The sequence below is a fragment of the Culex quinquefasciatus genome, chromosome 3, assembly GCF_015732765.1.
Source record: "Culex quinquefasciatus strain JHB chromosome 3, VPISU_Cqui_1.0_pri_paternal, whole genome shotgun sequence".
NCBI classification, from domain to species: domain Eukaryota; kingdom Metazoa; phylum Arthropoda; class Insecta; order Diptera; family Culicidae; genus Culex; species Culex quinquefasciatus.
Genome location: NC_051863.1, coordinates 20,366,231 through 20,379,122, shown reverse-complemented (window position 1 = coordinate 20,379,122; position 12,892 = coordinate 20,366,231). Strand labels below are relative to the sequence as shown.

General features: G+C 37.4%; 1 protein-coding gene across 10 annotated transcripts in view; it reads left to right on the top strand.

Moving 5' to 3' along the window:
* LOC6033077 overlaps window positions 1-12,892 on the top strand; it is a 98,073-nt gene that overhangs the window by 38,701 nt on the left and 46,480 nt on the right. For 2 of the 10 annotated variants that reach the window (XR_005278731.1, XM_038264720.1), the window contains exons 1-2: window positions 5,462-6,076; window positions 7,619-9,099. Coding sequence is in view for 9 of the 10 variants with exons in the window: in XM_038264720.1 (XP_038120648.1) it covers window positions 6,031-6,076; window positions 7,619-9,099 (1,527 nt within the window). In the remaining variant the exon portion in view is untranslated. The other 8 variants (XM_038264716.1, XM_038264715.1, XM_038264717.1 and 5 more) reach the window with 8 other exon arrangements.

Below are 12,892 nucleotides of genomic sequence, written 5' to 3'. Positions count from 1 at the left end.
AACCACAGCAACCTATTCTCTGCAGACATCCTCTCAAGTCACACGTACATATATGACACACACATACGCCCCAGCAGAACAGAACAAATCGATGTGAAGATGTGCATTCTTCGTTTTTTTTTCTTCTGGTTTTGACATGGTCCACACAACGTGTGTGAGTCGTTTGATGGTGACTTTTCTCTTTTATGGCGAGATGTCCTTGGTAGATTTTCTTCGAGGATTTTCATCTGCAGTGGCGCCCCCCATTAGGACTGACATTAAATAGTTGTACGTAATTTATGGGTTGATTATAGTTCAGATTCGATTAAACAGAAGGTGCTTGCCACAATCTCGTTTCGGATAATTAAATTATGGAAAAGTTTATTTGAGTCAAAATAAAATCTGGAAATTCAATTTTCATTGGCTTTCTGTATACAAAAAACACATTTTGTGCTCAATCGATGATAACTTGGAAACCATTGCTCAGATTTTTAATGTTAAAATGTGAAACTTGTTTGGTATTTTCTCAACCTCCTGATAAAAAAATGTTGTGCAGCGTCCAATTTCCCGGGGTTACAAAATTCCCGGGATACAGGAAATTTTTAACAAATTCCCGGGAATTCCCTGGAAATTTGAAATTTATCGAAAATTGTTCTGATCCTAGTTCTAATTATTATTTTGCAATATAGTTGAATAGACAACACCCAAAGGAAAAATATATCTCAAAATCTGCAACAGTGGATTTGCTGCAGAAAATGTTATATTTGATTACATTTTTTGCAGCAAGCCCATAGATCATTTTTGCCCGCGTGTAAACATGTCAGCGATCTGCAGTTCTCACCAACACATATGATGATGGCGCGTCCCCGAGCAACACTCCAGAGAGAACATTATGTTTGCGCTCTGTCTCCCTCATCATTCATCAAGCGTCCATGGCGCGGTGGTAGCGTGTCGGATCAGCAACTTAGAAGATGATGGTTCAATCCTCGTTCTGTAAACTTTTTTTTCTGCAAAATCAATCTGCCGTCGGTAATGTCGATAATTGTCGGTAACGGGCAAAAATGTCATACCCCTATATAGCAAAAAATGCATGCGGGCAGTTTTCATGCAGATTCTGATATACTTTCATGCCGCCATGTATCACAATCATGCGACCGCCGGTTGGGTGTAGCTACTTAAATATTCAAAATAAGAGTTGGACTCAATTTGTGCCTTGACTGTTTGTAAAAAAAATATAACTTCAAAAAATATAGAAATTTTTTGATTCATATTCCTACAAAATATGAAAAAAAAATAATTTTATTGCTCCAAACCATAAAATTGCTTTTAAAAAATGTATCCGTGAATAGTATGAGAGATTATGGTCATCAATAATTTAATATTTTTTTAGGTTGAAATGAAAACAAAAACCATACAGAAAATATGTTTTTCTTTGGAAATCTTTTTTCCAGAACAAATCTTACTGGTTTAAGCTCATCATTCATAGATTAGCATTGAATTTACATTTAAATCTGCTTTTTTACTTGAAATAACATTTTAATGAAATCACAACTCAAAATTTTCATATATTTGGAGCGAGTTTCCATCTAAGGGCCATCTGGCCCTTAAAATTTCCATCTTTAATCTGTAATTTTTTGAACACATTTAAAAAAATAACCAAATTCTTCTTGCACAATCCTCTTTGAGACATTTTATGATACCGATTCAATTTTCATCCAATTTGGTCATGGTAAACAAAAACGTAAAAAAAACTCAATTTTGGTCTTGGCTGGAAGGGGTAGCCTATTTTCAAATCATATAGCAACAATTTTTGTTCAAAATCTTATCAATATTATAATAAATTATGTTCATTCATAGTTTATAAAATCGTAATTTTTGTTGCCGATCAAATAAACAAGATCTATTCTCAGTTGTGAATGGTTTAAAATTATTATTATTTGAAATAAACTTTGTCATGAAGTTTTAAGAATAACTGATAAAATCAATAAGAAGACTAAATAAAAGAAAATAAAATAAAATTGAGTTCTGTCACTATTTTTTTGATAAATTTGAAAAAAAAAATTCAAAGAAGTTAGGAAAATGCATAATTTCACGGTTTTTTTTTCGGGAAATCCCGAGAACTCCAGGGAATTTTTTTCCTGGACGGGAAATTGGATGCTCTAGATTTCTGAAATCAAGACTTACATTTAACCAGGGTCGCACAATATTATTTGAGCCCTTTTGGCATGTAAGTCAGGACAGATCAATGATTTCCAAAATATCATCATTTGAAATTTGAGGGTCAATTGGGTGGAACTTGAAAAAACTCAATTTTGTTTTGATCTACTAATGTCAAAAAAAAATAGACTGTGGAGACTATTTTTTAAAATTAAAAAAAAACTTTTTTGCTTTGCTCACTGAGAGTCTACGTTTTCATTTAATTTGTTATGTTTTTCAAGGTAACAATCATAGAATTAGCTCAATACTGTTTATTGGTGAAAATCTATACTCCAATCTGAACAAGAACAACAGTTTTTAGTTAGTTAAAAAAATATTAAAAATTGTTGTTTTTTGTTCTTTGTTGTGCTCTGGATTTTTAATGAATCATTATTTTTAATCCAATTTACATCACATTTCATATTAACAATCTTTAAATTCGTATAAATATATTTCTTTTATTTTTTATATGAAATGACTACAATAGATTAAAAAAAATTGAAACTGTAAAAAACAAGAAACGAAAACAAATAAAATGATACCATCCAATGTAAAATTTTAAAAAAGTTTAGAATTTCATTTTTTATATAAAACAAATTTTACAAATTGTCTTTAGGTCACTATCGCCAACTGGGGGAAATCGGGACTGCAATCTGAATATGTACAGGACAGTTTTAAAACAAAAAATTAAAAAATCGGTGTACTAATATTTAATTTTATTCATTATTATTGTTTTTTTAATTGAAAATATCAGAAAATTATGCAAAAAAATACTGGCAAACAGCTGTCTTCATTCGTTACTATTGTCCTAACTTGCTCCAGATGCCGATGTTTGATGAAAAATAAATTAATATGTTTTTAAAGTTTAAAATCACCATTAAACATAAATAATTAAAAAAATAATGAGATTCAATGGAAAATATTTAAAGCGCTAGGCATTTTGCGGATCCGTAAATTTAAACATTCAACTGTTAATTCCGGGAATTCCCGGGACAAAGTATAAAAAAACCCGGGATGGACGCACTAGATATAATTCTGCTCTAAAAATGAGCTTTTCACACACACATTTATACCTATCGCCTCAGAATCAAAAACTGAACAAATGTCTGTGTTTGTAGGGGAACTATACCCTTTCTCAGCCTATTTCTATTAGGCCGATGCAAATATTTAAAAAAGTTTTTGTCCCTCGGCCCTGGCCGAGGTCAAGGGGGCAAAAAATAAAAATATAAAAATTTAAATAACAAGCCATAGTCTTCACATTTAAATGAAAAAGTGTTTTAAAATGCATTTTACACTAGTTCAGTTGTTTTGCAATCATTAGTTTTCAAAAATCTAAGATCTGACAAAAACAAAAATTGTATCGAAAAAAAAGATTTTGCATCGAAAATTTTCAAAAAATCTTAAGATTTTTTAATAAACCCAAACATGCTAAAAATGATTTTAAACGCAGGAGAATGTATTTTAATTTGATTTCAGTTGGTTGCACTTGAATTTTCATTGAAATTTTGAAGTTTATTGTAAAAATATTTTTTTTGCCCCCTGATTTTTCGGACCAATTTTGAAGGGGGGGGGGGTGACAAAAACTTTTAAAAATATTTGTACCAGCCTTATCGGCCTATCAGCACTTTGATAATGAATTACAGCTTTCATAAAGTGTTTTTGACTGTTCCAAAGTAATGAATAGCTCAAATAAAAGTGAGCAAGCAACTCTCCATTGTTGAAACATCTGAAAATGTTGATTTAATAGCGGAAAACGGAAAAGTGATGAGAATTGGTCGAACGGCTTAGAGTGATTAGAATGGGCATATTTCCCCTATGTGCCCAAAATTCTCACTGAGTTTTCCAAGCACTGGCTGAACCGATTTTGATCAAACTAGTTGCATTCGATTTGGTTTAAGGTCCTATACGAGCCTATGGATTTTTGAAATAAAATTTCAATAATTAGGTATAAAGTTATGTGTTTTTGTATTTATCCGGATGTTAGATAAGTGACCGGAAATCGACTCAAATGCCAAAATATTATACATCTTTGGTAAGGTTATCCAAAAACCCTTGCAACGAGTCCAAAACATTGAAGATCTGGCAACTCTGTCTCAGGTTATGATGACCACTTAAGTGATATTTATGTACTTTTTTGAAGCTGGATCTCGCTTGAATGTATTTAAACTATGTCCAGATCCATCATCCGACCTACCCATTGGTTAGGTAATCGAAAGACCTTTCCAACTAGTCCTGAACAATGAGAATCTGGCAACCCTGTCTCAAGTTATGGCCGCTTAAGTGAAATTTATATACTTTTTTGAAGCCGGATCTCACCTTAATGTGTTTAAACTATGTCCGGATTTATCATTCGATCACTTGGGATCATTTTAGGATTTTAAAAATAATTTCAAAGTTTTAAATGATGCAATTTTACATATTTTCACACATTAGCTTATGGTTTTCAGAGTAATAACTTCGTCCAATCTGCTATCTTTATTATTCCATTATAATTAAAAACCACGGTTCTTGCGTAATATCATTAGTCTGCACTTCATCCAATATGAACTGAGCAACACAGAGATACCTACACCGGCCATAACTGCCTGCCGGGGGCCAGTTGACCACTGAACTGAACTCTCGAGTAAATGATTGGATCCATAACCTCTGGTATCAACCGAACCAAACACCATAATAACATTACAGAGTCGCCCAGGTCAGAACATGCCACTAAAGCTAGCCGGCTAGGTTCTGATGCTGGGCAAACGAAAACGAAAATAAAACAATTTTCAATTAACTCGAACCATTAACAACAACCGTCCGTCCGTCCGTCGTCGGCGACGACCCTTCCTCGTTTTCATGTACACACACACACACACACACACACACACTTGCGTAATGCGCACGCACACGCGTCCAGTACTAATCTCGGGATTTTTCCTCTTTTTCTTTCAGTTCTAAATATACCCGCGGCGAAGTTCGTGTCAACAGTTTGGACCACGCCGCGCAGAACAACACCAACTTCACGACGCAGCAACCCGTGACGTGTACGGGTCCCTCTCCAAATAGCACCCCCAATGGGTACGTGTGTCACAATCCCCGCGTTGAGCGCGATCGTCACCATCCAGTAGGCGCTGCCTAGAACATCAGCCTACTTGTGTGGTGTTGGTGTGCGCGTAACACCAGTATTGCGCGTTTCGTGTGGTGAAGATCAGCGCCCCGCGCTGACGGAGATTTATCTCGCCCCGATCGTGATCGTCGGCACGCGGTGTGAGTGAGAGAGAGAGAGAGGGCGGTGAATATTTTTTGATTTTGAGAGAGGCCCAGCAAACACACTTGGGAGCCGCAGCGGATTAGCTCAGTCGCGAGAGAACGATTCAACTCGTAGGACGTGTGTGGCTTAAAGTATTGCGCGTCGCGTCCCAAAGTGATTTAAGTGGCGGCGATCGTGCGCGTGCGCCTTCTGGTGGTCAATTAGTGAAACTTGCGGAAAATTGCAAGTGAAAAAAAAAAGTCTCAAAAGCGCCACCCTGAATAATGGCTTCAAAGTGAAGAAAAAAGTGCAAAGGGGAAAGATTTTCCGCGCGGTGAAGAAAAATCTCATTCATTTTCGGGTTGGGGTGTGTGGTTCGAGTTTTTCCCCATCGAAACCGAAAAAGAAGTGCGGTTCTAAAATTAGAAATCTCGAGAAAGTGGCGGCACCTCGTGTGCTGCTGTGCAACGTTCGTCGTCAAGTCGCAGAATAAGATGATGCGCGCTGCGGCAAGAAGATTCGATGAAAAGTGAAGAACGTATCGACCTTGTTCGATCGGGGATCTCGAAAGTTTTTTTTTTCTAGTTCACACTGAACCCAAAGCAAACCAAACATCCTCCTCAATGAATGAGGCATTCAATTTCTATTATCAAAACTTGTTTTCGATAAGTGAGTTCGATACTGGTGTCGCTTGCAAACGTTACACTGTGTAATGTGATGTGTTTAGACCCACCTTTCCTTCACCAACCAATACAAAAAAAACAAGCCAGTAGTAGCAACCTTTTAAAACAAATAAAACCAAATAATTCAAACCGGTGACCAATCGTTCGTGTACCCTTAAAATTTACCAAAAAACCAAAAGTGCGAACCAAAAAAAAAGGAAAACTAATGAAATAACATCCCCCAGCAAAAAAATCAATGTTATAAACCCAAAAAATCACCCCGAAAGCAATCGGTAATGAAACTGTTTGCCCTGCCACAGGAAACCACAAGAAAAAATAACAAATCCTAACATCTACTAACACTTCAGTGTAAATAACACTAACCAAGTCTCACAGACCGCTCTCCGCTGTAAACTGATCGCCATCCCCCTCTCTCACACTCACATGCGTGTGTGCCGCTGATATCCGCTCCGCCACCTGATTCACAATGCGAGAGAGCGCGCCTACTGCGCGCGATATTGTTCTCTCCCACCGAGACCATTTCCATTGTGAATCGCGCGCGCTTGTATTTGTCAGCGCAACAGCTCTCTCTCACACAATCACGCTCACTCACCTGACTAACTTGTGTGTGTGTGTGTTTGTCTTTGTGCGTGTTGTTGCTTCTATCTTTCTCTTTTTTGTTTATGTGTGCGTGTGTGATTCTACGAAAAAGCTAGTGTTTTGGGAAAGAATACAAACTAGCAAGGAATAATTCGCTTGGAAAACAAAAAAAAATCTCAAAAAAGTTGAAAATATCAGATCAGTGCACAAAAAAAAAAAGTGAACAACCAAAATCGAAACAACAACAACAAAATTATACATATGTGTGCGTGCGTGTGTGTTTGCTGTGGGCGACGTGACGTCACGAAGGCGTCTGCGTCGTCGTCGTCGTCATCATCACAACCAATAGCGACGCTGCTGCCGCTGCATTCCAGATGAAGAACCAAGCAATTCAGTAAACACACCAATACACACGCAATCACACTCATCGCGCGCAATCACCATCGTTACCAGTGTGTGTTGTGTGCGTGTGCGTGTGCGTGTGCCGTTGCTGCTGCTCGTGTGTTTGTGTGCAGTGCATCCCGAAACAGCAGCAGCGCCAACCTTGATTGTGGAATAATATGATGTGTAAGAAAAGTATTGTAATCATAGGAAAATATTTGTAAAATAGCTGCAGCAAAAAAAAAGAAGGGGGAGAAAGTAAAGAAGGATTGTGTTCTCTATGTGTCACTCGCTCATGTGCGTCATCTATTTGTTGTGATTAATGTGAACCAAGGAAAACACCAAAATATTTATGCTCATGTTTTGGAATGCACGTGTGACCGGCGAAGCTCAAAACCTAATAATCTCTCTCTATTTCGTTTCGTTTTAAATTGGGGAAAAAAAAATATCAAAATCTGTGTTCAATGTGTGAAACAAATCTATGATTCGTGAACTGTGCGTGAAAATTGGCACGAAAATTGTGTGACGTCACGAAAACTCGCAAATCGGATTACCATGGCGACCGCAGCGAAGCAGTCGTCTGCTTCGTCGCCTTCTTCGACGGTACGCAGTTTCGTCGAAGGGCAGCAGCAACATCAACAGCAACATCAGCAACAACAACAGGAAGACCTTGACGCGATCGCGAAGCAGATTTCCGATCACGCCGAAGCGATCTACCAGACATGGAAGGCTCGTGGCCTCGCGCCAACTGAGATCCTCAACTGCCAACTGCCGACCGTGGACGGCGAGGATGCGTTTAGCCGGACGTTGAGCCCGACATCCTCGGTAGCGCCATCGCCGACAGCATCGCCAGCAGGTGCCGCTTCCGCGTCTACTTCCGGTGTAGCAAAGCTACTCGCGCAAGCACCCGAACTGTCCAACAACAGCCTCGAGCAGCTGGTCAGTTCGTTCGTCAACGAAGACAAAGCTCGGATCGCCGCCCAGAAGCAGCGATCACCCGTAGCCGGACGGACAGCCGCCGCCGGTTCCGCCATCAAGAGTGTGCTACAAAAGTTCGAACAGAACGGTGCTCAAAGCAGCCTCAACACCTCGCCGGTCAACAAGCCAAACTTTATCCGACCCGGCGTGAAACAGGTAGTGAACAACAATAACAACAACAATCTCGGGACCTTGGACAAGAACAATGTACCGGATGTGCTAAAGGATACGATCGTCGTCGAGAAACCCCGTGAAAAACCACAGACTCCGGTGAAACCGGAACATCTGCTTAACCATGTTCCTAGCTGGCCGCTCAAGAATCGTGTAGTGAAGACTCCAGGCCAGCAACCCCAACAACAACAACAACCACAGCAAAACCATCACCACAGTTCGTCAGCTCCCAGCAGCGGTCCCGGAAGCAGTAGTAGTAATATTAGTAGTACCAGTGGCCTTAACAGCTCTCTCATCTCCAAGAACACCGCGGAGCTTATGGATGAAGTGTCCCGGGAGGAGGAACGTCTGATAAACGCACTCAAAACGGGCACCGTACTGAACAACACTGACGGACTACTTCCGGAGGTGATCACCTCGACGCTGGTCCCCGATCGCGGAGACGTGCCCGACTACGGCTACAGCAGTAGCAGTCCCGGCGCAGACATGGTGACCTCGTCAACCCTCATGGCCAACGGGAACGGCATCAACGGCAATGGCACCACCGTCGTCGCCGCCGACGGCCAGAACAACGCGGGCGGAAACGCCGCCGGCGTCAAGCACTGGAACGGCGTCCCGATGAAGCCGAACCACATCCCGATTATGAGCCTGCACCAGATCCACGAGCAGCAGAAGCTCTCCACCAACTTTACCCGCAACGTCGCAACCACAAGACTGCCCAAGGACTTTGGCCGGGGAGGCCAGCAGGACAAGAAGGAGGACTTCCAGGCCAAAACCATTCCGAGCCCGATCAGGCCGTTCCTGTCGCGCGGGTCGGTCGCCGAGCGGGTGCTCATCTTCGAGAAGTGCCCCGAGAAGGCGCCACCGCGCGAGCGCGCCAAGGAGCCGGTGAAGGTGCAGGTGAGTCAGACATTTAGTTATAGTTTTATCAGGGGGATGCTGGCTCTTCTTTCTCTGATTTGTCTAGAAAATGATATGGCTATACGTATTTTGGGTTTATTTTTGTGGAAAATACTGATGAAAATGGCATTCATTACCTAAGCTCCTAAAAGTTGGAAATTCCACATAAATAAATAACTTTCCCGAGCTTCAACGAATCGTCTTTGCGGTAAACTTTACGAAGTAGGCTTGGCCGCTTCAATGTTTGTGGTGTAATCTGCTATCCTAACCCTGCAGCTGGTTATATATTTTTTAACCTCAACTGTCAAAAGTGTATGAGATAAAACCTTGTTTACATAAGGGACCGAGCATAAAAAAGGCGACCTTCAAATTTGAAATTTTTAATCCCTCAAACTTTTTATATGAAGCGTACCAAACTACCAAACTTCGTGATAATGCACAGAATGGCCAACCAAACAAAACGAGTTTGTTATTGTTTACATTGTGTGCTCTATTTTTTGTTTATTCGAGGTACAACATTACAACGTGGTTTTTCCCGGAACGTCAAAAAGTGACTTGCGACAAAATAGCAGGACAATGTCGATCTGGCGAAAGCTCGAAAACTATTTGTTTGATTTATAAGACCCAGGGTGACCACTTAAATCCTATTTTCAAATTCTCGACTTTTTCCTGACTTTTCCAGAACCTAAAAAATAGGTATTTCTTATCTGAAGAATGATTTCATCTTAAAAACTCTTTATAAAAAGTCATTATAAATCATTGGACAAAATATTAAAAAAAAAACAAACGAAAAACGAAGTTGACTTTTAAAGCTGTCAGCCACCATTGCTAGTACCAACCACTAGTGTCTTCCTTTTATCTACAAGGACTTCGCCGCCCTGGGCTCCTAAGTGTATGAAAGTATGGCACGGAGCGACGGCGCCGAATACCCATATTTACACAAAGAATTTTAGAGCGCCCGCCGTGGGATTCGAACCTGCGACCTCTGGATTGTGAGTCCAGTGCGCGGTCCGATTGATCCACACGGGCGGGACAACAGTTTAAGTAAAAAAAATAAAATTCCAATAATAAATTCTTAAAACCATCAACCTTTCTTCCAAAATAAAAATATTATTTTGAGTAAAAACATAAATCATCATATTTTGAAAAATAACCACATTTTTGTTTTTGAGATAACCAAACATAAAGTTTTTTTCGAAATTTCGTTTCAACTGGCAATGAAAATGATGATGACAAAAAGTTAACGATAACAAAATTTTAAATGTTATTCTTATGTTTATATTTTTTATCAAATCTTTACATATTTTTTCACTTGATTAAAGTTATTATTTTTTCAAAGAATTTAAAAATATCGATGGATTCGTTTCAAAGATGTTTTACGAAGTATCCTTAATAATTTTATACATTTTGATATTTAATTTTATGAATCAATTTGGCACTGGCACTTCAGTAATTAAATGTTTAATATTCAATGAAAAATTCAGTTAAACAACACTTCATATTAAACCACTTATTTCATACGAATGTTTCTATAAAAAAAGTTCTCTAAACTTATTTGTTATAAATCAAAAAAAATCTTATTAATTTAATCAAGCCAATGCAAATTTTGATTATTTTTCTCCCGTCATTAGAAAAACATGAAAAATCATTTACAATCGATTGAGAATAAATTGTATAACGTTCATCAATAAATTTCTTATCAAGTGAAAGCTTTTTTAAACTTTTTACAAATTTTGTGCTAGATGTAAAACTTCAGAAAAACAATATTTTCGTAAATTCATTAATATACTGACCATATCTGAAAGTCAAAAATTTAAATTAAATTTTTTACCAGTTTTATTTACAATTCCAAGATTTTGAAATATTTTTAGAGCGTAAAACAATTTTTCCATTTTTCATTTGAGCAATTCTCTACAAAACCGGCCGATTTCGACCATTTTTATTTTTTGTATTTTTTGATTTGGCTCAAACTTTGTGGGGGCCTTCCCTATGACCAAAGAAGCCATTTTGCATCATTAGTTTGTCCATATAAATTTCCATACAAATTTGGAAGCTGTTCATACAAAAATGGTACGTAAATATTCGAAAATCTGTAACTTTTGAAGCAATTTTTTGATCAATTTGGTGTCTTCCGCAAAGTTGTAGGTATTGTTAAGGACTATTTAGAAAAAAATAGGTACACGGAAAAAAAAATTCCCGATTTTTTTATTAACTTTTTTTTCACAAAAACTCAAATTCCCAAAATACGTATTTTTTGATTTTCGAGAATTTTTGATATGTTTTAGGGGACAAAAATCAGCAACTTTTGAGCTATAGAGAAACATGGTCAAAAAATTTGCCGCCGAGTTATGATTTTTTGAAAAACTGGTGATTTTTGGAAAAAATCGAAATTTCATACATAAAATTTTTTTGACCTCATTTTTTAATGCAAAATTGAATTTGCAATCGAAAAGTACTTTACAGATTTTTTGATAAAGGGCTCCGTTTTCAAGATATAGCCACCGAAAGTTTGATTTTAGCGAAATATTTGCAGTTTTTCAATTTTTAAAAATAGTGACCATGAGTGACCATTTCTAAAAATATATTTTTTGAAAAGTTCAGAAAATTTGCTATAAAATTGTCTAAGAGACATTGAAGATTGGACATCGGGTTGCTGAGATACAGCGGCTTAAAGAAAAAGAAACACGAAAATTGAAGTTTTCTAAGTCTCACCCAAACAGCCCACCATTTTCTAATGACGATATCTCAGCAATTAATGGTCCGATTTTCAATGTTAATACATGAAACATTCGTGAAATTTTTCGATCTTTTCAAAAAAAATTAAATCAAGACTAACATTTTAAAAGGGCCAAACTATGAATATTATGCCCATTAAAAATGCTAGTATTGATTTAATTTTTTTCAAAATATTTTTTTTGAAAAGATCGAAAAATTTCACGAATGTTTCATGTATTAACATTGAAAATCGGACCATTAATTGCTGAGATATCGTCATTAGAAAATGGTGGGCTGTTTGGGTGAGACTTAGAAAACTTCAATTTTCGTGTTTCTTTTTCTTTAAGCCGCTGTATCTCAACAACCAGAGGTCCAATCTTCAATGTCTCTTAGACAATTTTATAGCAAATTTTCTGAACTTTTCAAAAAAAAAAGTTTTAGAAATGGTCACTCATGGTCACTATTTTTAAAAATCGAAAAATTGCAAATATTTCGCTGAAATCAAACTTTCGGTGGCTATATCTTGAAAACGGAGCCCTTTATCAAAAAATCTGTAAAGTACTTTTCGATTGCAAATTCAATTATGCATAAAAAAATGAGGTCAAAAAAATTGTATGTATGAAATTTCGATTTTTTCCAAAAATCGCCAGTTTTTCAAAAAATCATAACTCGGCGGCAGATTTTTTGACCATGTTTCTCTATAGCTCAAAAGTTGCGAATTTTTGTCCCTAAAACATATCAAAAATCTCGAAAATCAAAAATACGTATTTTGGGAATTTGAGTTTTGTGAAAAAAGTTAATAAAAAATCGGAAATTTTTTTCCGTGTACCTATTTTTTCTTAATAGTCCTTAACAATACCTACAACTTTGCCGAAGACACCAAATTGATCAAAAAATTGCTTCAAAAGTTACAGATTTTCGAATATTTACGTACCATTTTTGTATGAACAGCTGCCAAATTTGTATGGAAATTTATATGGACAAACTAATAATGCAAAATGGCTTCTTTGGTCATAGGGAAGGCCCCCACAAAGTTTGAGCCAAATCAAAAAATACAAATAAAATCCAATTCCGGTTT